Source organism: Bos indicus, chromosome 27 (genome assembly GCF_029378745.1).
Source record: "Bos indicus isolate NIAB-ARS_2022 breed Sahiwal x Tharparkar chromosome 27, NIAB-ARS_B.indTharparkar_mat_pri_1.0, whole genome shotgun sequence".
NCBI lineage: Eukaryota > Metazoa > Chordata > Mammalia > Artiodactyla > Bovidae > Bos > Bos indicus.
In genome coordinates this window covers 37,329,082-37,353,129 of record NC_091786.1, presented here as the reverse complement: position 1 = coordinate 37,353,129, position 24,048 = coordinate 37,329,082, and the positions used below count along the sequence as shown (strand labels likewise).

Below are 24,048 nucleotides of genomic sequence, written 5' to 3'. Positions count from 1 at the left end.
CCCCAGAGCCATACAATGCACAGAGAAAGCGTGGTTCCCATACTCCAGGAGCCCACGTGCTCGTGTTAGGCGGGGCGCAGAGCGCGGGCCCGACTTGACACTGAGTGAACTGGCAGAGCCAGGAAGAGAGGAAGAAAAGGAGAACACGGGGGCGGGGGCGGGGGCACGTGGGCTGCTCTCTCCATCTGGGCTCCTGCCTCGTAGGGGTCAGGCAGCCAGCAGTGCCGCCGGGCTCTGCTCCCCTGTCTCTCCCTGCAGCTGGGGAAGGGATGGAGGTGAGAGGCCCCCAGGGCCCGGTCCACAGCCCAGGGTCACTGTGGTGAGTCCCACACAGGGAAGGGGATCAGGAGCTTCACCTGCAGCTGGAAAGCACCTGTTATTCATCTGTAGCGGAGGCAGCTTGACACATGTGCACGCTCAGCTGCTCAGTCGTGTCTAACTCTTTGCGACCCCAGAGACTGTAGCCCACCAGGCTCCTCTGTCCATGGGATTTTCCAGGCAAGAATGCTGGAGTGGGTTGCCATTTTCTCCTCCAGGGGATCTTCCCAATCTAGGGATCGAACCTGCGTCTCTTGCGTTTCCTGCGTTGGCAGGTGGATTCTTTACCACTGGGCCACCTGGAAGCTCCTGTTAGGTCCATTATTCCCCCAGGAACACCCAGAGCACCGTCTAGCCCGTGCATGAACCACCTACACGTTCAAACATGTTACAAACGTAAGGAGCATCTTTCTCCATACGGGGATATTTGCGTAGAAATCTGATATTTGGGTTCCAGACTTTCTCTCCCTCTTAAAAACCGATACACAATTGAACAGGTTACTTCGCCCAGTTGGGGATGTTGGGTCAACTGTTACATTAGTTAGAGAGAGGCTTTGAGCTTCTTGGAAGAAAGGCGTTTCCCAAGGTCAACCTGGTGTTACTGCAGCCCATAAAGGAGTCAGAATGGCATGAATCAGAGGGCACTCATAAGGCAGGCGCGGATGTGAGAGATTAATACCCAGGAGGATGTGTGTGAGTCATTTTCCCTTTATGTTCAACCTCATCCCATCTCTGACTAAGGCTCCAGGCCTAGTTCACAGCCCCACAGCTAAAAGGGCTTCAGAGAGAGCTCGACAGAGAACCTCAGAAATGATTAAAGAGCTGAAAAACGATGCCTATAAAAGAGGTTAGGAACTTCTATTATTTAGCCAAGAGGAGAAAAAAAATGACCAGCGGGGGCTCTTGAATTGTTATTCCGGCATCTGTATTCCAGGGCCAGCGTACAGAGGCCAGCTGGTGTCCAGCTTGTTGAGGATGTAAGGCTTTGGTCCAGTGACGGTTAGGGCAGAACCGTGGCTCTCGTGATGCAGCCAGCCTTAGCCCCACCTGGGAGCTAGTGAAAAGTGCACATTCTCAGGCCCCACCCAGGAACCGTTGATTCAGAAACTATGGGGAGAGGGGATAGCCCAGCAATCTGTGTTTTAACTCACTCCCCAAGTGATTCAGATGAAGTTGGAGGTCCCCTGGACAAGGTGCAGACAGAGAACAGTTATAAAACGGGGAATTGGGGTACTGGAAGAGGTAAGGTGTTTTCCTGAAGCTGTCAAAACCTGGGTCTGATTTGCAGGGTTTTCAGTATTCCATCCGAAGTCAGGAGTTAAACGACCTGAGTCCCCGCCAGCCTTTCCTCCTCTCTGTATTTCCCGTCACTTCGAGAAGACTAATAATTAACCAGGAGAATTTTGCAGTTACTTTTGTGAGCTCAGTAGTCAGGACCCTGCCCACGTCAGATGGGGAGCAGATGAGAGGCCGATGCAGTCACGCTGTGCTGTCAGGTGTCGCCATCTCTGCTCTGTACAGCGCACCATTGAACAGACTGTCTCCTCTCCTCGGGCCTTTTCAGCAGCCACCGGTGGGCAAGTTTGAGCAGTGGTGAAAATGGGTGCCCTTTGATGTTAGTCCATGGCCCCTCCATGTCACAGGCTGCTGTGACAGTCCCCATGTAAGGGGGGACTCATCTCCCTTTCAGAAGCAGGGAGGCTGGGGGGGAAGTGTGACCCTACCCCACTCCTCCCTCGGTGTCCCTTGCACTGCGGGAACGTGACCCATGCTTGCATGGGGACTTCCATCTGACACCTGGAGGCTGAAGACAGGGGCACCTCGATCTATTGTGTTAGTGGGTCTCCCCCGAGCCGGGGCACGGGGCCTGTTTACCCTGTTGTTTTACATCTGCAACAAACAGCCCGCTAGACACATAGTAGGCGCTTCATGCAAATAAGCAGTGAATCATTCCATCGTAGTGTCCAAGGCCACAGGTGCCCTGCCTCCATCCACGTGATGAATGACCTAGAGTTGCGCGGCTCGCCGTTGCGGCCTCCCCAGTCCAGATGCTCCGGCCTAAGCGTCCCTCCCCGCCCTCCACCTTGCACGTAATACAGATGCATCTCAGTTCCGTGGTCTTTGCCCTTTTGTACATTCTTCCTGTGTGATTTGCTTGCAGGAGTGGTCTGGGGTGGAAAGCAGAAACTCTGGAGAGTGTGTCTGTCCGTCCGTTACACCCTGTATGGCGTTTGGGACAATCAGCGCTGTCTGCGATCCAAGTGAAGGAAGGGTTCCCTGAGGACATGTTCTGACAGTGCTGCCTAGAAAGTGTCACAGCGGGAGTGGGCTGCTGTCCCCAGAGAGGCCGTGTCCAGCCTGGGCCCAGCCCCGAGGCCCTCGGAGCTCGGCCCTGAGAGCTGGAACGGGGGCACCCTCAGCGTTTGTTCCCAAATAAACAGTGAATGGAATGATTCACTGTTTATTTGCGTGAAGCGCCTACTGTGTGTCTGGCTGGCTGTTTGCTGCAGATGTAAAACAACAGGGTAAACAGGCCCCCGTGCCCCAGCTCGGGGGAGACCCACTAACACAATAGATCGAGGTGCCCATCTCCAGCCTCCAGGTGTCAGATGGAACAAACGTTTGCAGAGGAGTCCGCGTTCCTTCAGGTGAGGGCAGTGTGGCACGGACCCCACTGTGCCCCGTCACGGGAGACAGAGGGTGGAGGTGGCAGGTGCATTCTGCGAGTTGTCACCGAGTCCTCAGACCTTGTTATCTTGGAACAAACGGACTTCTCAGACGTGAGGGCGCGTGCACCGTCATGTCCCACGCCTGTGTCCCGTGTCACGCACACCGTATGTGAGGCCTGATCCATGTTCTGGTTGCACCCAGAGAACACAGGTTTATCTCAGCAGTTCAGAAGCAGAGACGGCCGACTCTGAACACCTTGGTTCTGCCCCTGAATTGAACATACTGTCTTTTAAACTCCTGAACTCTCAGTAACTATATATCCAATAGAGGAAATGCCCAGTGGCTAGTTGATTTGGTTCTTCACAATAGCAGGCAAAGGCTATTTTCATGTCTATACAAAGAAAAGTGACGGAATAGTCTTTCTTTGGGTATTTTCACCCTGGCAACAATAATTTTGTTTCTAAAGTCAGTCATATCTAGTCCAGAGACGTGTCATTACAAATGAGAATGGTTAGGTCATTTGGGATTAGCTTTATCTCATGGCAGTTGTTGAATCAAAAACTAACTATTTTGAAAGGAGAGAAAAGGAAAACTCCTTAGTTTTTAATTAGAAAGAATTACTGACCTAATAATTCAAAGATCCCCAGAAACAACCTAATAAGGTGCATGGACCGTAGTCCGCCAGGCTCCTCTGTCCACGGGATTCTCCAGGCAAGAATACTGCAGTGCGTAGCCATTCCCTTCCCCAAGAGATGCTTCTGACCCGGGGATCAAACCCGGGTCTCCCACATCACAGGCAGGTTCTTTACCATCTGAGCCACCAGGGAAGCCAAATAATTTATGGTGCTGCCCCATAATGCAGCACGCTGCAGCTGTTTGAAATGATGGTGTTAGATGTATATGGAGTAAAACTAGCAGGTAACAAAAAAGCTTACGTATCAGCTCATTTTTCAAATGGGTATTCATAGCTTTAATTCCTTGTTTAAAAGGAAGGCATTTATATGCACATAAAAAATAATGCAGTGCCCCAAATATGACAGCAGTTAGCTGTAGGAATGAGCTCATGTTTTCCCCTGGCTTTCTGGTTACCTGTATTTTAGGCTTTTTTCTTCAGTGAGCATATATGACTTGTGAAATAAGGAAAACCTTTCTTTTCAAAGCAGAACTGTTGTAATTCATTTTTATTTTGACTTTTATATTTTACTTGATTCATCAGTGGCCTCTCAGTGACTTGCGTAATGAATACCTCCCCCTGTGGATAAAGCGAGCACACCCAAGTGTGCACAGAAACGGTGGTCATCCTGCGGGGGTGGGCTAGGGGCAGTGTTCCTCGTTGCCTTCCCCCTTTTCTGCACGCACCAGAAATTTCCTGTGCGTGCACACTGGGCTCCCAGGTGGTGCTGGTGGTGAAGAACCTGCTCACTGGTGCAGGGAGGCATGCGTTCCGTCCCTGGGTCGGGAAGGTCCCCTGGACAAGGAAATGGCAACCCACCCCAGTGTTCTTGCCTGGGGAGTCCCATGGACAGCGGAGCCTGGTGGGCTATGGTCCACGGGCACCACTGAGCGCACGTGTTCCAGGCACAGGCGAAAGGGCGTCCGGCAGGGGTCTGCTTTGTGACCTCAGTGCTCCAGACGTTCCGTGAACTGTCCCACGAACCTCAGTTTGGCCAGGTTCACAGAGAAGGCGATGGCACCCCACTCCAGTACTCTTGCCTGGAAAATCCCATGGATGCAGGAGCCTGGTAGGCTGCAGTCCATGGGGTTGCTAAGAGTTGGACACGACTGAGCGACTTCACTTTCACTTTTCACTTTCATGCATTGGAGAAGGACGTGACAACCCACTCCAGTGCTCTTGCTTGGAGAATCCCGGGGAGGGGGGAGCCTGGTGGGCTGCCGTCTATGGGGTCGCACAGAGTTGGACAAGACTGAAGCGACTTAGCAGCAGCAGCAGTAGCAGTGTTATGTGGAGAGGGAAGGCAGGGAACTGGCAAATAAAACGTATTTCTTAAAGTCATTAAAAATAGTATGCCTAGCGTTAATATTATTCACTTAGGCCCAGAATAGCAGAGGGTGGAACCATGGCCGTGGGCTTTGGGTCGTATTTACGCAGCACTTATCTGTGTGGCCTCTGCGTGCATCTCGGCAGCATTAGCCGAGGTGATAACGGCATAAGAGAGCATCTGCTGCTAGGTTACTGCTGCCAGATGTTCCTGGCGTGTCCTTATGGTCTTAATCGGAAGGGTATTTGGGGGAATTGTTTTGGTATTGGTGGTACTTGCCTTAAGAAATTCTTGAGCCATAACAGGAGGCCTCCCTTTCTACCCACTTTGTATGGTGACATGAAAGAATACTTTTGATGGCTGTGGCAAAGGGTTCCCTTTGAAGTCTGTTCAGACGCTAAGCCTTGACCAGAATGAATGGATCCATCACCAGGTTCACTTGGCGACAGAGGTCTGGGTTGAGATTGAGTTGAATCCACTTTCAACGAGACTGATAACCTTAAACTTAAAGCAAAAGCGCCTCGGGAAGCCAGATGGATCACATTGTGGCCTAACCTTTGGTTCAGAGCCTTTGTTACTCATCAGGAGTCTTTCCCAGAGTCCTGGGAGCCCAGAGAGCTGGTTTTTCAGGTTTCCTTCTTACTGTTTTCATCCTTACAAGGAGCGTCCTTCTCCTCGTCCTCTCCTTCCTTTCTTCATCATCTTTGCCTCATTCTCCTGCAATGGTATGGTTGAAATAATCTTGTAATCCTTCTCCATGCTCTCACCTTCCCCAGGAAGTAAAGACACATCCCACATGGATTTATCATCTTCTTCTCTGGGCAGGGGAGGGGAAAGGAGCAGTGGGTGAACTGTTTAACCCAAATAGTCAGATAGCCAGTGGATGGAGCTCTGTTCCCGGTGAGGATATGTCGATGGCGGCCACATCAGCACATCCTCGCTGCCAAGTGGGTCCAACTTCCGTTGAGTCACAGATTGCTCCTGCGTTGGGTGGGAGCACAGACTTGTATCAAGATGAGTAAGTCGGAAGTTACAGTTTGATTGACAGAAGGCTTTGCCAGTTGATTAGCATGAAGGAAGAGAGCACCTTTTTAGAAGAGAGAAAGCAGAAAAAAGTATTTCCTGAGGCTCTGGGCTCTGTTAGAAAAGGCAGGAAGCTGATGGCTGTCCAGGGAAAGGGTCATTGAATCTTGGCTTAAAAACTTGGACCGAGTTCATTTTCCTTTTTGTTTTGTTTTGTTTTTGTTTGTTCATCTGTTTTTTGTTTGTTTGTTTCTGTCTTTTCTCTGAAGACTGAAATCGGAAATGAGAAGATATGGTTGTACTCAGCGTAGCAAGGTGGCTGGGAATTATAAATGAACTCATCAACGAGTAAGAAGGTTTTTAAAAGGAAGAGGGATTGTTTTCAACCTGACCTGAAATTGAAGTGGTGGTGGAGCAGGGATGGGGGCTCGCTGGGATGGCCCATCACTTTGTGCCTCAGCCTGCCAAGTGGAGTCGAGAATCCCTGGGCACCTGGCAGGCAGCACGCCCACCCTCACACCTCCTCTGTCAGGCCTGATTTTTGCCATCTCTACTTTTGTGGACATTTTTCTGATATTCCCCCTATCTTTTAAGTCATAATGTCTTCAGGCTCTGTGAGCCTTGTCAGTAACAATTAAGGGAATCCAGAATTTTGACTTGAAGAAAAATGACTTGAAGTCTAATCCAGAAGAGACTTCTTTGGCCAGGTAGAAAAGCTTGACATTATCATGCAGCAGTTATCGTGCATTATCATGCTAATTATTAAGTACTAGAAGGATCTGGTTTTTAGTTTGTATATGTGTTCTGAGACGAAATGATTCCAGTAGGTGATCATATAATAAGAAAGATTTGGTTTTTGTCTCCTTTCAAGAACTCAAGTGATCAATTGGATCTGACTCCAGGTGTAGAAGTATCTTTTCTTAAAGGGCAAATCCAGTCACTTAAAAATTTACATACAGCAAAATTCACTTTTTCTGGTGTACAGCTGAATGAGGTTTTACACATGCTCGGGGGTTTATGCCACCAGCCCAGCCAGGATACAGAATAACCCCAGCTCTCCAGCAATTACCCTTGTGCTGCCCCTTGGCTTTCAGATGCTCCCTCCATCCTTTGCTGTCTGAGCAAAGTAGTCTCTAAGCCCCAGACGTCGTGGTAGAGCCTGGAAATCTCACTAGCTAAGGGGGCTTAAGCACAACCTTTGACCTGTAAGTAGCTTATGCTGTCCCATGGGTGATTTCTAGCAAGCCAGACTACAATTCAAAGACGTGGGGGGAAATCTGAGCAGGCACAGCAACAGCTACACATTGTAGGGAAAGGAGATGTCACCAAAGTCGTCCAGCCAAGTGAACAGCCAAATAACAACAGACCTCTGGGGGTGGGAGTACCAGTAACCAGAGTTGCTACAATATAAGTTGTCCTTTGTAAAATGTCCATTTTTCAAGAAAAAATTATGAGACATGTTAGAGAAACCGAAAAGTGTGATACATACACAGGAGAAGTAAGCAGACAGGAGAGACTGCTTTTGAGGGGCCCATTTATTGAACTTAGCAGACAGAGACTTCAGAGCAGCTATTATTATATTATCTTAGTTCAAAATCTAAAATAAACTATTCTGAAAGAATTCAAGGAAAATTGGTGGCAGTGACTCATCAAATAGAGACTATCCTTAAAAGAGAGAGAAATGATAAAAAAAAAAAGAACCAAATGTAGTTATGACACCAAAAGCAAAAGTAAGGATAGATAAATTGGACTACAGCAAAATTAAACGTTTCTGCAAAGGACACAAGCAATAGAGTGAAAAGCCAACCTACAGAATGGGGGAAAATATTTGTAAATCATATATCTGATAAGGGGCTAGTATCCACAATATACATATATGAAGAACTCCTACAACTTAAACAACAGAAAAATAAACTGATTCAAAACTGCGCAGAGGACTTAAATAGACATTTCTCCATACAGATGGCCAGCAAGCACATAAAAAGATGTACCAACAGTAATCACTAGAAAAGTGAAAATCAAACCCACAGTGAGATATCACCTCATGTCCATTAGGATGACTTCTCCTGAAAAATAATAACAGAGAAAACAGCATGTGGAGAAACTAGAACTTTTGTGCACTGTTGGTGGGAATGTAAAATGGTGTAGCTGCTGCCTGAAAAAATTAACAGATTCATCATCTGACCCAGCAATTCTGCTTCTGGTTGTATACCCAGAAGAACTGAAAGCAGGGACTCCAAGAGATATTTGTACACCGTTTTAATAGTATTATTCACAATAGCCATAAAGTAGAAGCAACCCAGAAGTCCATCAACAGATGAATGGATAAGTAAGATATGGTCCATACATACAATGGACTGTTATTCAGCCTAAAAATAAAAGGGAATTCTGACGCGTTGCAACAAGGATGAACTTTGAAGATATTATGCTAAGTGAAATAAGACACTCACAAAAAGACAAATAGTGTATGATTTCACTCATGTGATGCACTTAGAACAGTCAGATTCACAGAGACTGAAGAATGGAAAATTACTGTCTAATGGGTACAGAGTTTCAGTTTTGTAAGATAAGTTCTATAAGTGGATGGTTGTGATGTTTACACAGTGATGTGAATGTACTTAATGTCACTGAACTATACACTTAAAAATAGTTAAATGGTAAATTCTATGCTTATTTTAATCACACTTAAAACTTTTTTTTTTTAAATGGCAATTTTGGAGTTGAAAAGTACAGTAACCAAAATGAAAAACTCATCAGGAGCCTCCACAGTAGATTTGCATTTTCGGAAGAGAGAAGCAGCGAATTTGAAGATGGAGTGGTAGAAGTTACATAGTCTGAAGAACTGAAAGAAAAAAGGAATGAGGGAAAATGAACAGAGTCTCAGAAAAACATGGGCCACTATGAAGAGTCCCAGCAGGAATACCAGAAGCAGAAGCGAGAGAAAGGGCAGAAAAACACTGTCAAAGAAGCCGTGGCTGGCACATCCCCAAAGCTGATGAGAGACAGTATCTGCACACCCAGAGTGCTTAACAAATGCCCATTAGGATGAACACAGAGAGATCCACACCCAGGCATACTGCAGTCAAAATGCTGAAAGATGAAGAGAAAGTGGGAATGCAGAGAGGCGGACGTGACTCAGGGCGTCTGGGGGAAGCCCAGGGACTCTCACAGCAGTGGCGGCCAGGCAGCAGTGAGAGAGCCCAGGAAAGTGCTAAGAGAAGCCTGTGTCCTGGGGAGCTGTCTTTCTAAACAGGAGCATCAGCGAGTAAATAAAGACTGGGAGAATGCCCTGCTGGCAGGTCCGCCTTCCGAGAAATACTAAAACAAGTTCGGTTCAGTAGGCTGAAAGGAAGCAACACCAGACAGCAATTGGAATACACCCAGGAGCTGCAGTAAAGGTGCCGAAGTAGGTGATGATAAAAGACAGTATGTGTTGCTTTCTATTCTCTTAACTGATTTCATACATCATGGAAGAGCAGCTTATATCTGGTGGCTTTCTGGTTATTATAAGAAAGCTCCGTATGTTCACATACAAGCGCCTTCCTAGCTCTAAGTTTTCTAAAAGAAACAGACAAACGGAGCTACTGACTTGCCCTGGGAAGTTTCTATCTTAACCGTACATGAGGAATGAAGCAACAGGAGCACTCTCAGAATCGGGAAATCATTTTCAAAGGCATCTTATAAACTGTCCTTTTTAAAAAACTTCTGTCTCTATGGTTTTTTGAAGGTGATATCAAGCAAATGCTTATGGTTTCTTCATTTAATTGTTGTTGTTTAGTCACTAAGTTGTGTCCGACTCTTTGGACTGTACCCTGCCAGACTCCTCTGTCCATCGAATTTCTCAGAGAAGAATACTGGAGTGGGTAGTTGTTTTGTTTTCCAGGGGATCTTTCCAACCCAGGGATCGCAGCCATGTGTCCTGCTTTGGTGGGTCGATTCTTTACTGCTGAGCCACCAGGAAAGCCCCTCTAAATTGAGTAACAAGACTTTAATTTCATAGTCTCAGAGGTATGAAGAACTGCTAAATTTTCACCTGACTTACCAACCAAACTTATAGACTCACTGCCTTGTTTAGGCTGCTTTACATTACTATTTTGCCCTTACTGGTGGGATTGAATCAAGTTTGTTGCCTTCTGATGAGGTACTTCAGAGACTTGAATGGACTTTGCTCCCTTGAAGAGAGAAAAAGCCCAACTAAGTCATTTTAATATTTATTTATTCGTCCTCTCTTGCTTCTGCTTAAGAACCTCTGGGATGAAAATAAGAAATACGGGGCTGTAAACTGAGCATGGATAATAGTTAAGATAATAATCTTCATCTATCAACTCTTCCATTTATATTAATGTTCCAGTAATGGAAATAATATGTAGTGGTAGCAGGAATCAATGTTTTTATAAGTATCATTCACATTTTTATTGAACTTGCATTATACTCGGAGTAAAATTGGCAAATAAATATGTAAGAAGCAAGATGTCTATTTATACACATAGTTCCATTTTCAACCGTGGCTGAAGGGAAAGTATTTCCCTAATATAGCTCCTGGGACTTGGCCAAGCAGCCCAACACTTCAGGGCACAGAATAGAACAAGTGAGCCTTAGGTTTGCCAGTTGATAGAAAGGATATTAAGTGATTTGCTCCTGAAAGCAAATCTGTTTTTGGTTACGAGTGAACAAAAACAGGTGACCTAGAATATTTGGAAGGAATCTGTGTCTATAGTGCATACAGAAAGGGAAAGATGTTCAGAGGCCGTTTCTGTCTGGGAGTAGAAATAGATAATATAAGGCTCAGCTGTTCTTGTCCTTGGGTTTCAAGCAGTATTGCACTTAAAACACTCTGGCAAGGTGGTCGCAACCTATTTTTCAAATCTCCACTGCAGGTAATTCCACATTTCCGGTGGGAGCTCATTTCACTGTGCGGCAACCCATTGAGTTACAAAGTTTTCTCCTCCTATCTGAGTGTAGCTTTTCTTATTAACGATGAAAGACTGCTGTATCTCCAATTAGATAAAGAGGGGCTGATACTATATTTTCTCTTGATAGCCTTTTCATGGCAAATAGATGAGGAAACAATGGAAACAGTGACAGACTTAATTTTCTTGGACTCACAAATCACTGCAGATGGTAACTGCGGCCATGAAATTAAAAGACGCTTGCTCCTTGGAAGAAAAGCTATGCCCAACCTAGAAAGCATATTAAAAAGCAGAGACATTACTTTGCCAACAAAGGTTTGTCTAGCCAAAGCTATGGTTTTTCCAGTAGTCATGTATGGATGTGACAGTTGGACCATAAAGCAAGCTGAGAGCTGAAGAACTGATGCTTTTGAACTGTGGTGTTAGATTAGACTCCTGAGAGTCCCTTGGACTGCAAGGAGATCCAACCAGTCCATCCTAAAGGAAATCAGTCCTGAATATTCATTGGAAGGACTGATGCTGAAGCTGAAACTCCAATCCTTCGGCCACCTGACGTGAAGAACAGACTCATTGGAAAAGACCCTGATGCTGGGAAAGATTGAAGGCGGGAGAAGAGGACGACAGAGGATGAGATGGTTGGATGGCATCACCAACTCGATGGACATGAGTTTGAGCAAGCTTGGGGAGTTGGTGATGGACATGGAAGCCTGGCGTGCTGCAGTTCATGGGGTCTCAATGAGTTAGACACGCCTGAGCAACTGAACTGAAATGAGCCTTTACGTGGACTCACTCAATTATCCATTTAAAGTGGAAACAACAGATAAAAGTTTTCTTACTTTAACCCATCACTCAGTCAAATCCCATTTGAACACAAGGCAGTCTCACTTACACGTCCCGAGGCGATCTTTCAGTTTTTAAGAAATATTTTTCATGTAAGTCAGGTAGGACCTCCTAGATCTTTCCTTCTATAGGTCAGATCATCTCAACTCTTTTAACTCTATCTCATTTGAATGAATTTTGCTTTTATTTCTTTATCCTTTAAAAAAGATATGTTCTTATTTACTAGGTTTAGCCAGCGCCTTCCCAGAGAGCAAAAGGCTGTGTGGAAAACATCTAAATAACACAAATGCTTTATAAGCCCAGAAGAAATTTAAATGTCAGAATGACAGGAATGCAGAGGGAGACTGACTGTACCAGGAATGAGGGCTGAGCCCACAGGCTCTGCAGTGGAAACTGTTGCTGGGGGACGAGAAGAAGTGGGTTCACGTTGCATAAACTCATGAAGGCTGCTGACTGCACGGCTCAAGAGAGGGTCAGAGCTTTCCACCCGCTTTCCCCACAGGACAATCCTGTGGTTCATGGTTCCAAGCTAAACTGCCTCTTCCCGGCCCTGTGGTCTCTGGATGATGCGCAGGACTCGAGACGTCATCGAACCTTGAAAACGTTCCAGGATGCAGGCTCTGCAGCATTCCTGGTTATCCGCTGTCTTTGTCACTCTCTCGTCTTTCCCCATCGACTCTGCCCTCCCGTTCCCTGCGGAGGCCAGGACTTCAAGGCATCCCAGCTCCAGGGCAGAAGCCAGTGTCACTGAGAAGGTCTGATGGATACCTCCCCAGGGCATCACTTGCGCTGCTTTCCTCGGGGCACCTCCTGTGGAGTGAGTGGGTCGTCACAACCTGCACTTCCAGTGAGGACAGTCACATCTTCAAAAGGACCAAAATCAGAACAGACGACTCTGAAGGCCCTGGGTGTTCATTGGAAGCACTGATGCCGAAGCTGAAACTCCAGTACTTTGGCCACCTGATGCGAGGAGCTGACTCACTGGAAAAGGCTGTGATGCTGGGAAAGATTGAGAGCAGGAGGAGAAGGGGACGCCAGAGATGAGATGGTTGGATGGCATCACTGACTCGATGGACATGATTTGGGTAAACTCCAGGAGTTGGTGATGGACATGGAGGCCTGGCCTGCTGCAGTCCATGGGGTAGCAAAGAGTCGGACACGACTGAGCGACTGAACTGAACTAAGTACCTTCAGACTCGAATGTTCTCTAAGTCTCTGAACCAAGGTAGGCTAAAATAGTTAATCACATAGGTACCCTCAAATACTGTGAAGTACTTGGACCATCAGGACAGTTTCTTATTCTTGGGTGAAGTTCAGTCCTGGCAGCCAGAACCTCCAGAGACTCATCAGGAAGGTGAGAGAAGAGACCAGAGAGGGAACAGGTGTGACCGAGGAGGGACCTTCAGACTCCCATACACGGGAGGCCCCAGACCACGCAGAGACCCGTGCCCCCAGGGCTCAGGCGGGAATGGAGAGACGGCCCTGAGAGTGAGAAACAGACAAGAGAAATCAAGAGAACAGAACTGTTCATACAGCTCAAGTCGTGGGTTGTAAGGAAGAAAGAAATCTCAGAGGCCGAAAAACAGGCAGATTCATATGAAATTCATTTTGTTTACTAGGAAAAACTAAGCTTATTTTGGTGTTACATTCCTAACCTGGGCGGGGGGAAAATGTTCTTTTCTTTGTACTGTTTTGTAGGCATTTTTTTCAATAATACAAGTAGTAATTGCTCATGGTAGAAAATTTTAGTAATAAAAAAAAATGTAAAGAACCCCCGGAGTTGCTCTAAACTTGGGCCTGTGTCTTCAGTCCCATGACTGGTGCATTCTTCAGCACAGCTGCAGTGTGGCCTAGGCCATTGTGTGAACTCCTTTTTCACTCAGCATTATTACTGTGTTCCATTGTCATGCAAAGCTCTCACGTTACACCATTTTAGTGACTACATAAAACTTCATCTTTAGAAGTCAGCCGTGCCTCCTCAGCCGTTCTCCTATCTGGCTGAGGAAAGTTAGGCGGTCTCCTCTTTTCTCACGATGGTAATAGATGACACTGGATTAAACATCTTTGTACACGAGTGTTTATTCACATTTCATATTATTGGTTTTTTTAACCATTGAGAGTCACGTCATAAAGAACACCCGTTCCCCGCCTGAGTCCTCCTTGTTCCAGGTAGAGGACCTGGCTGGCCCCGCCTCTGGCCCAGCCTGGCAAGTGTGCGAGCACCATTCTGCGTGCGAAACCAAACACTGTCACTCGGAACTGTGTAAATCACTTCTGACTGTACTTACGGGGGATGACATTACAGGACTGACTTTAGAACTTGGTGTCGGAGTTGCAAACAAGGTGACACTTTTATGATCTCATCCGCTCGTTTACTGGAACTGACCTCCCAGAAACTTCGGTACGCGAGATGTCCACAAATCCGCTCGTTTACTGGAACTGACCTCCCAGAAACTTCGGTACGCGAGATGTCCACAAATTTAGACGTCACGCATCTCCAGCCCGTGGCCCTCCACAGATGTGATTTTCAGCCGAAATGGCTTGTATATGCCCTGACCTCAAATGCTCATGAAATGCCCTGACCTCTGTTTGGCTCCTGTGGAAGGGATGGAGACTTGTCTCCACGGGACGACCCGTGCTCTTTTCTCTGTAGAAACGCTCGATGCCCATCCTGAAGGGCGGTCAGTGGGTGATCCTGGCTGTGGGCCTTCCTCTCTCATCTCTGACCTCAGAAAAGCTGTGTCCGAGTCCCTCTCTGGAGGACTTCCCTGGGATGCAGCCCCTCCTCGGGTCTCGTTAGCTCTCTGCTTCTCGATGCCACTGCTTGGAGCAAGGATGACGGCTTGCCCCTGACTCTGGCCGCACTGGCTGGTTGCACTGCGTTTAGCTGGAATGTTCCTTCTTTCCTTGCTGCTCTTTTTTTTTTTTTTTTTTAAACTGTTTAGCTTTTATACTTCATCTCAGCTGGACGGTGTGGCAGGAAGGGAAAATACCAAATCTGAATTGTATTGTTTTCTTTTCATCCCCCTCAGCTCTGTTGAGGTATAATTGATAAAGTGGTAAGATTATCATTTAAATATTACAATATGAAGTGCACCCTGTGTTGGTTTTATGTGTTTTTATACATATACATTGCAAAAGAATTCTTCCCTTCTCGTTGATTAACGCATCCATCCCCGCACAGTTAGTTAATGCATCCATCACCACACGTGTTTTTATATTCCAGTGTTATCTTCTAAGCAGCCTCACTGAAGCATAATTTATGTACAGGCAAGCCCACCAGCGGTCAGTGTACAGTTGCGTAAGTTTTGACACACGCATAGTAACACCAACTACTCGCGAGAGAACATAGAGTGTCCTGTGTAGACCTGTGTGTTTCCATTTCTCTCGCGTCTGCTGGCTTGCACAGGAAGCATATGCTTTAGGGTATGAGAAACCCCCGCGTTCTCTTCCAAAATGGCTTTCCCATTTTGCGTGGATTTTTTTTCCTAGCACTTTTTCGAGTTCTCGTCTCTCTACCCCTTCACCTCCGTCCACCCCTCCAGGCAGTTCCTGAGGCTTACGGTGCATGTCAGTCTTTAGGCAAAGACAAGGCCAGAGTTTGTACAGCAGGAAGAAGAGCAGCCCTCGAGGGAGGTGGGGCCGGGTGAGTGAGGAAGACCCTTCTCGAAGGATTTTGGATGCTTACACTCTTGTTCTCCCTGTGACTGCCCCGATAACCAATAACTTCAAGTTGCTTGCAGCCAACCACGACTCGCAAACACTTTGATAAAAATGGATTTGACTCTGACAATAATTCCAAAAAGTCCATGTGTTGTTACTGTCTCCCCTCTGCAGATGATGAAACAAGATTTCTCTGTGGTCACGTCGCGGGTTGGCAGCAGGGCCAGGCTCAGGCCCCAGGCTTCCTGCCCATCGCCCAGGCCTTTCTCTGCCATGCGCGGCCCCTGTGCTGAGCCGGGACCGCACACACCACTGTGCTGTGTGCCCTTCCTCCCGCTTCTCAGACGCGGCGTGGACGTGACTTGCCCAGGGCAGCTGTAGACTGGGGTGGACCGGGGTGACCTGGCCTGGGCTCGTCCCCTCCTGCACGTGGGAGAAACGGGTGCTCCCCTTTAATAGTAGAGAGAAAAGGAGGGGGCAGGGACACTCAGGGCTGGGCCGATGTCCCGGCCTCTTCTGTTCCACTTTGCACGTCTTAGCGTCGCTGTTACCAGGCTGTGTCTGTGCTCCAACCCCGGCATCCTCCGCCTCCGTCCCCTTGTTCCAGGTGGTCCCTGACCTTCTGATGTCGTTTTCTTCCCCTTCTCTCTCCCTCCTCCCTCCTTGTCCCCTATGCCCCTCGCCCCTCCCTGCCTCCATCAGGAGAGCACCTGTTTGCTCCCCTCCCCGCCTCCATCAGGAGAGCACCCGTCTGCCTGTCTCCAGCGGAGAAGGCAATGGCACCCACTCCAGTACTCCTGCCTGGAAAATCCCATGGACGGAGGAGCCTGGAAGGCTGCAGTCCATGGGGTCGCTGAGGGTCAGACACGACTGAAGTGACTTAGCAGCAGCCTATCTCCGGGCGCCTCTGCTCCCAGTGCTGCGTGGCTGATCTGGGAACAGGCCCTTTAAAAGGGAGCTGAGACCTGTTTCAGACCCTTCCTAGTAATACTTCAGTTTTTCATCATCTGTGTGAAAACGTGAAGCTCAGTATTCTCTGTCTTAAATATACTGTTATTTTTGAACTATTTTTTACCTTTTAAGCCTGTGAAGTCCACGAGCTACTCAAGAAGAATGTTAAGAGATTCTTCATGACAAGGTCTACATCCTAAAAGGTGAAAAAAACGTTTGTGCTTGCTGCCCTGTTTTCTGCAAGATTACCAAAGTGAAATCTTCCATTCTGTTGAAATATCACCAGGGAAAAACACTCGTCATCTTTACATCTTATTCGTCAGGCTCACCCACAGGTAGCAGAGTTACTGGATTTTACATCCTGCCCCTGAAGGGATACCTGTCTCCCCCGCCTCTGTTTTGACCTGTGTCAGAACTCCTGATGCAGTGCAGGCTGCCGGGAGAGCAGGTTTTTCATTTTCAGAGCGTTGTGTGTGTGAGCTACCTGGGGCCTCAGGAAAGGAGTTGGGAAATTACTTCAGAGCCCCGGGTTTTCTTCGTGGGGACCTGGCTCCTTCCTGTTGTCTGCTGGCAGGAGGGCCTGGCCTGGGTGCAGCCGCGAGCCTTCGGAAAAGATTCTCACAGGCCAGAACGACACAGGGGACCCTCTCCAGGTATCTGCTTCTGAATCAAGCCAGAGGATGGAGGCAACTGTTAATTATGACTCAGCTCATGTCAGTAAATAAGATTAAGCCTCATCAAGTAGGACCTTGCCCTACTTAGGCTGTTTCCTAGCAGACCCAGGAAATAAGACATTTTATAGATTTATTGAATTCCTTCAGCATCACAGGGGCAGGAGAAGGACTTGGGTGAAACGTGACGCTAGCTCAGTCAGCGTCCTTCAGGATCAGAAGTTTTTTTTTTTTTTTAAAAAAAAGCTGAGTTCGAGATTGGCAGGTGAACTGATGGAAATAGGTGTGTACTTGGGGAAAAAGCTGGAAGTCATCTTTGGGATTCTTTTCTGCGTGAGTCTGGGTCCCCGAAGAGCCCACAGCCCACCGCTGTGGACCTGCTCGTCTGGGGCTGGTAGGTGCCAACTGGGGAGATGGTTAGACCCCAGGCCGGCAGGGGGTGGGGGCGCTGGAGCAGACCTTTGCTGGGAGGGTCAAGGGTCTCCTGGGGTGTCACCGTTGGCAGCATTTCAGAGCAGGACCCCCGATCCAGGCTTCTCTGCGCACCGAAGTTTATTAAATGCCACAACTCAGCAACATTCCTGTTCTTAAGCAGTGTACAAACCTGACTAGAAATATTCTGAGAATGTTTGTTTTCACGCTTCTGTAAACATTCCGATTCCCAGGGTGGGAAGGAGGGTGTTGGGGAGAGTTGAGTCAACGCTGACAGAGGAAGAGAGTCTGGAAGCCTCCACGCAGGAGCCCTGGGAGCGCGGCTCAGAGCTGAAGGCCCAGGCACCAGGCCGCGCAAAGCAGGCTCTTGTGAACATGACCCGTCAGGGACACAGACCCTACAGACCCTCAGTACTTCTTGCGGGAGTGCAAAGCGGGAGTGCGAACTCTCCTCCAGTGCAAGAGGCCGGGGCATCGGAAACCTGGCCATTTAGGGGTTTTCACACTCCGGCAAGGAGAGGGAAGAGGAATGCTTGGTTCCAGCCCCCCGTCACGTCCTGACACTTCTCAGAAAAGCCTCGGAGGAGAGGCAGGAAGAACAAGGCGTTTGCTGGAGGTTTTCTGATCGGCATCGCCCCGGGCTGAGCATCGCTGCTGAGGAAGAGAGAAGGCGTTTTTGTTGCTGCTCCCACACGCAGAGCCTCTGTCTGCAGGACTGCCGTGAACACCCGTGTGTTTCCATCCACTGCCTCCAGGGTCGCGTCTAGGCGTCCCTGTCCCACCATGAGTAAATATTTACCTGTAGTCTTATTCCAATTTGGGTTTTTATATTTAAATCTTTCACTTGGGGTGAGGTAGGGAATCTCACTTTTTTCTTCCTTCCAGATAGCAGCTGGCACGTTGGCCCATCATCACTTATTGAATAAGTCGAATTTCCACCCTGATGTGATCAACCACCCTGCCCCCGCTTCAAATTTCTACTTTCAGACCTGAGCCTCCTGGTTGGGCCTCGGCCGCTCTGAATTTGGCCACGTTCTTGACAAGCTACCGCTACCGCTCGCACGGTGGTTTTCCAGCCCGCTGAGGGCTCAGTTTCCACAGTGCAACCCTCTTTTTCAACGCATCCTGTCGTGTAGTTATTTAAGCACTTCCTTTTGCTCATGTTGGACAAAAATCAATGAAGAAAATCAAAGTGTTGGTACTTGCAATAGGAAGTAGGCTGGGTAAATATCACGCAAGATGGAAATGATTTGGTCTCTTAAAAGGGGCAGGCCTTTCTCCTCGGTCAGGTGCTTCGGAACTTCGGGGTTGAGTGTGAAGGAGAAAACATAGACGTAATTGTGGAGATAAGCTGTCTAAGGTCATGTGAGTGGGAGAGAGAACCTCTGCTTGGAAGTAGTGCTGGGGTACCACACAGGCTGTGAGAACCCTCAGTCCAAGCAGAGGCGGCCTGAGGGCCTCGCCCTACCCCCTGCGTGTGTCGGTGTCCAGCCATGAGCTGTGCCCAGACCCCACCCTGCCACCTACCAACAAAACCAAGCACAGCGCAGATGGGAGAACACCCTGCCCGGTGACTCCTCAGCCCAGCACTCCTGTCTCCATCCCCACTGACGAGCCAGCACTGCGTCCCAGCGGCATCAGCCACCGGAACCCCTCTTTCCATCCCTCCTCTTCCACTTGTCAGCACCCTGTCCCTGGCTCAGAACACCCATCTACACCTGCGCCGTGCAGGGGCCTCGGAGACAGTCTCCCCACGTCCCCTCCTGCCTCCATCCTGGCCCCCCTCTGCACTGTGGCCAGGGGCCTCCAGGAAGGGGAGCCTGAGCACGTCAGCACCCCTCTAACAGAGCCCCCCAGTGTTAGCAGGTGGCCACTGGCAGTGTGGTCCAGCCCAGCCTCCATCTCCCTCCTCATGCCACTCCTTCCCAACTGGGAACTGCCTGGAGTGACCCCCCCAGTCCCAGGTTGACAACCCCATCCTGAGGTGGCAGGGAACCCCCTCCTGCTCACACAGACCAGGTGCGCCGTCTGCGCTCGTGAGGCTGCACGATGTGGGCCTCCCGCTTTAGCACCTGCCACGCCTGATAGTCTGGCGTGTGTCTGTCGATGAGCATCGGTCTCCCTTCCTGGACCACATCCCACGTCACTCAGCATCTTCCCGGTGACGGGCCCACCAGGGCGCTCAGTAAACAGCATCCCGTGCTGTCCTCGTTGGCCTCTGGGCCCCCTGACCTGACCAACGAGGCTTCATCTAGAACTCTTTGTATTTCAAGGTAGAGAATACTGGTCCAGATACTGGTTTGACTTTGTATTTTCATTTATCGACTCAGTGCGGTCTTTTTCCCACGACTCCAGAGTCATGTGGGCGACAAAGCTTAGAAAGTGAGAAGGTGGTCTGGGCACACTTCCTGCTTCGTCCTGGGCCTGTCATGCTGCCAACACGTGTGGTTGCTGCATTTTAGTTGATCATTTTTCCTGAAAAGATGGTTCTATATATTGATTTGCTTTTATGTATTTTAATTTGGAAAGCACGTCACGACAGTATAGAGTCTTGGGAGGAAAGAAAAACTTGAGCTCTACTACTGCTTGTAAGCTCAACCACTGTTACACTGTTAATGAGTCACCTCTGGGTCTTTTATATACCTTTAACATTGCCATAGTCATAGGTACGTAAATTTTGTGTCCTGCTTTTTCCCTCTAAATAACCTTAATGTTGACTGATTGTTATATTTTATATGACATGGTGTATGAGGCTGACTTAGTTCAATAAGCATTTATAGGCATCGTTCTCAATGCTGAGAACCACTCAAGTACACAGATGTAGTACTCTGTAATAATAGACCACCACAACTCTGAAGCTTTTCATGACATTTTTCCTTCACGGATGTATTAATTCTGTGACATCATCTCTTCATCCCAGGAAGAAGCCTATGCAAGAGTTTTCTTCCTTTGTCTAATAGCTTCTTTCTTCACTTACTGAGCAACTTGACTAGGGCTTATCCCATGCCGGATGCTAGTCTGTGTGCTGGGGACATGGCTGGGAATCCCCATGCGTGAAGCCAGACGGGTGTGAGTGAGTGAACGAATGAATGAGGTGGTCAGTAGAAGAGGCAAACAGGTGGGTGAGAGAGAGGGATAATGGGATGGGGGGGTGGGGGTGGCGCTGCTGTTAGACAAGGTCGGGGCCCGCTCTGGTGGTGACGCCTGGGCAGAAAGGGACTTGGAGCAGGCGGTGAGCTGGCAGAGAGGCTGTCTCTGGCCCGGGGACCAGCAGGTACGAAGGCCCTGAGCTGAGGTAGCTGGTGGTTTTCATACAAGAGGCAGGAGCAAGTGAGGGGAGGAGGTGGGCAGGGCCTGAGGTCAGTGAGCCCAGGCGGGCTTGGGGGATGAGATGAGATCTGGCAGGGGGTGATCTAGGGAGGGAGCCCCGAGCAGATCTGGGGGAAGCCCCAAGGAGATCTATGGAGGAAGCCTGGGGATCGGAGGCCCCCCCCAGATATTCTCAGGGCTCCACCATATTGCGACTCCCCCCACAGATCTCCCTGGGGCTCCCCCCATATTTCCCCAGGGCTTCCCCCAGATCTCCTTGGGACTCCCCCGCAGATCTCCCCAGGGCTCTGCAGGGGAACCCTAAGGACATCTGGAGGGGCCCTGGGGAGACCTGGGGGTGATCGCCCAGGCTGTGCTCAGGCCTCTGGCTATCCCCAGGTGAGGTGGAGGCGGTGCATAGTGCCTTGCTCTCCCTCACGCTCTGACAAGGTGGCTCCACTCCAGTGTCCCCATCCTGCTGGGAAGCCCCTTCAGCTTCCTGCTCCCCCGTCACCCTGTGGACGAGTCACTTCGTGCTCAGACACAGGTTTGGTAAGCTCGGTGTGAAGTGTGTATGTGAGCAGGTGGACAAGGAGCCACACCCCACAGTGTCACAGCCATGTTGGGGTAACCCTGCTCCAAGAAGTTAGGCATGTTCCGTGTATTTGATGAGCTCTGTAACTCTGAATTTCTCATTTCTTTTTCTTTTGCTCCTCTGTCAGAAATTTTTCCTTCTAAAATAAAGGCCACATATATTCCTCGAATTGTGTAAAAATGTACCCTAGTAGGACTTCCTGTCAGTCTATAATCGTAAAGCATGATTACCCTCTGAAGTTTTAGAATCAACTCTTTTTTGGTGGTGGCAGGGCCAGAAGTTAGCCTGCTTCTACTCTTCTAGCTTTGCTTTATGGTCCGATCAGCCACACGCATGCGAAAGGGAGAGCCCATGAGTTGTCTCCAAACACTTCTTCCTGAAAGAACAGACCGTTGTCGCCCATTCCTCGGGGAGACTAATTCCTTTTGTTTTCTTTCTGACACAGGAGGAGCCCTCACAGCTTCCCCAGGTCAGGAGGGAAAATATGGAATGTGTTTTACCGCTGACTGAACACAACCCAATGAACTGTCCTGACAGTAGTTTGAAAACCAGCAGTTAGCAGTTTGTGCAGCCCTAACATCACCCGGCACTTTCCAGAGCAGACTCACTGTTGACAGGAACTCTCAGCCTCACGCCCCGTAGAACCTCAAGCTCGGCCGATTTCAGAGATTTCCGCACAAGAAAAGCACCCAGCGCCCCGCGTCCACAATGGCGATGGACGAGTACCTGTGGATGGTCATCTTGGGTTTTATCATAGCTTTTATCTTGGCGTTTTCTGTGGGTGCCAATGACGTTGCCAATTCGTTTGGTACCGCCGTGGGCTCGGGCGTGGTGACCTTGAGGCAGGCCTGTATCCTGGCTTCCATCTTCGAAACCACCGGCTCGGTGTTGCTGGGGGCCAAAGTCGGAGAGACCATCCGGAAGGGCATCATTGACGTGAACCTATACAACAACACCGTGGAGACGCTCATGGCCGGGGAGGTCAGTGCCATGGTCGGTAAGTAGCTTCGTCTTCCCACCCGTGCGAATGTGTCCCGACCCACTCCTCTGCCTGACTTCTGTCATACCCATAAATGAGACTTTTGCTTTAACTTTTCAAAAACTGGTTTGATAGTTGTTGTTTTTTTTAAATAAGAGTATAGCTGATTTACAGTTTGTGTTATTTTCAGGTGTATAGTGAAGTAATTCAGCAATATATGTATGAAATATGTGTATGTATATTTTTCAGACTTGTTTCTCATTTATTATATCTTATTTGTGCTTTCTGTATGTTATGATTTTGGTCAATGTCCAAATGTCAAACAACCATTTCTTTCTTGAATGTGTTCAAATAGACTTTGGCTAAGTCAGTGCTTTTCAAAAAGTCCAGAAAAAAAAAGATATTTGTAGCATAGCTCTTTGTCATTTTAAAGCTATTTGAAAGTTCTTAAAGAAAGAACATGTTAAAGTGAACGTGTTTCAGAGGTTTAGGTAGGTTTATTTATAAACCTTGATGGTTTATTTCTGTTTTTTCATATATTTTTAATTAGTTCCAAGGCGATGTTTTAAAAACTTGGATGCCAAAACCCAGTTTTCATTAGCTTAACTCTTGTATTCTCAGTTTAAGTTTTAGAGCAGTTACCAAGTGAATCTTCAGTGCCTGTGTTTTAAGAAACGTTGGTCTTCTCTGTCATTTGTCCTCCTTTCGTTGGTTTTTGTTCAGATTTTCTAATTCCACCCCTGGGAGTTCCATCTGGTATGCTTGTTTTGTTTTCTGGCCAGAAGACCATTTGTACATCACCTGTTTGCAGTAGGACCTCTTATGGGTAGGGTCAGGGTGCCTGGATGAAAGAGCATTGCTGGCTGGATGAGTGGTTCCTTCTCTTCCCACGCTGATCCCAGACCTGTGGCAGCATACGGGTGCTCCCTCACCATGGCAGCATGAGTGCTCCCTCACCAAGCTGAGAGGTTGGGGCATCAGGGCCTTAAGTGCAGCCGACAAGACCCTCCTCCGCTTGCCTCTAGGTCCAGGTGACACACAGCAGCGGCGGGTCTGCATGGGCAAGGGGTGCGGGTGAGAGGGGGGTCCTGCCACCTTCTGTTTGCAGCAGGGCACATGCTTTTGTGGGGAGAGCCGTGCCGTGGAGGCCGGATGCTGGTGGACCGCGAACACGGCTCCATCCCACGGGTGCCGAGATGAGTCACCAGCAGCACGTCTGTAGCACCGAGGATGTGCAGTCATTGGCCAGGTTTAGATGGCTCATCATCTTTTTTGTGGCAGCAGGTTAGTCTGAGAAGTAGTTGAGGTCTTTGATTGGAAACAGACGCAGGTCCTGAGTAAGGAATTAAATACTACTAAGCGACTCAGCAGTGGCCACAGGACTGGAAAAGGTCAGTTTTCATTCCAGTCCCAAAGAAAGGCAATGCCAAAGAATGCTCAAATTACCGCACAGTTGCACTCATCTCACACGCTAGTAAAGTAATGCTCAAAATTCTCCAAACCAGGCTTCAGCAATATGTGAACCATGAACTTCCAGATGTTCAAGCTGGTTTTAGAAAAGGCAGGGGAACCAGAGATCAAATTGCCAACATCCACTGGATCATCGAAAACGCAAGAGAGTTCCAGAAAAACATCTCTCTTTGCTTTATGGACTATGCCAAAGCCTCTGACTGTGTGGATCACAACA

General features: G+C 48.5%; 1 protein-coding gene across 4 annotated transcripts in view; it reads left to right on the top strand.

The window, feature by feature from the left end:
• Positions 1–24,048, top strand: part of SLC20A2 (solute carrier family 20 member 2) — a 115,550-nt gene that overhangs the window by 40,469 nt on the left and 51,033 nt on the right. For all 4 annotated transcript variants that reach the window (XM_070781493.1, XM_070781494.1, XM_070781492.1 and 1 more), the window contains one exon: positions 21,828–22,379. In XM_070781493.1, coding sequence (XP_070637594.1) covers positions 22,091–22,379 — 289 coding nt within the window. In that variant the 5' untranslated portion in view covers positions 21,828–22,090. The remainder of the gene's footprint in view (positions 1–21,827; positions 22,380–24,048) is intronic.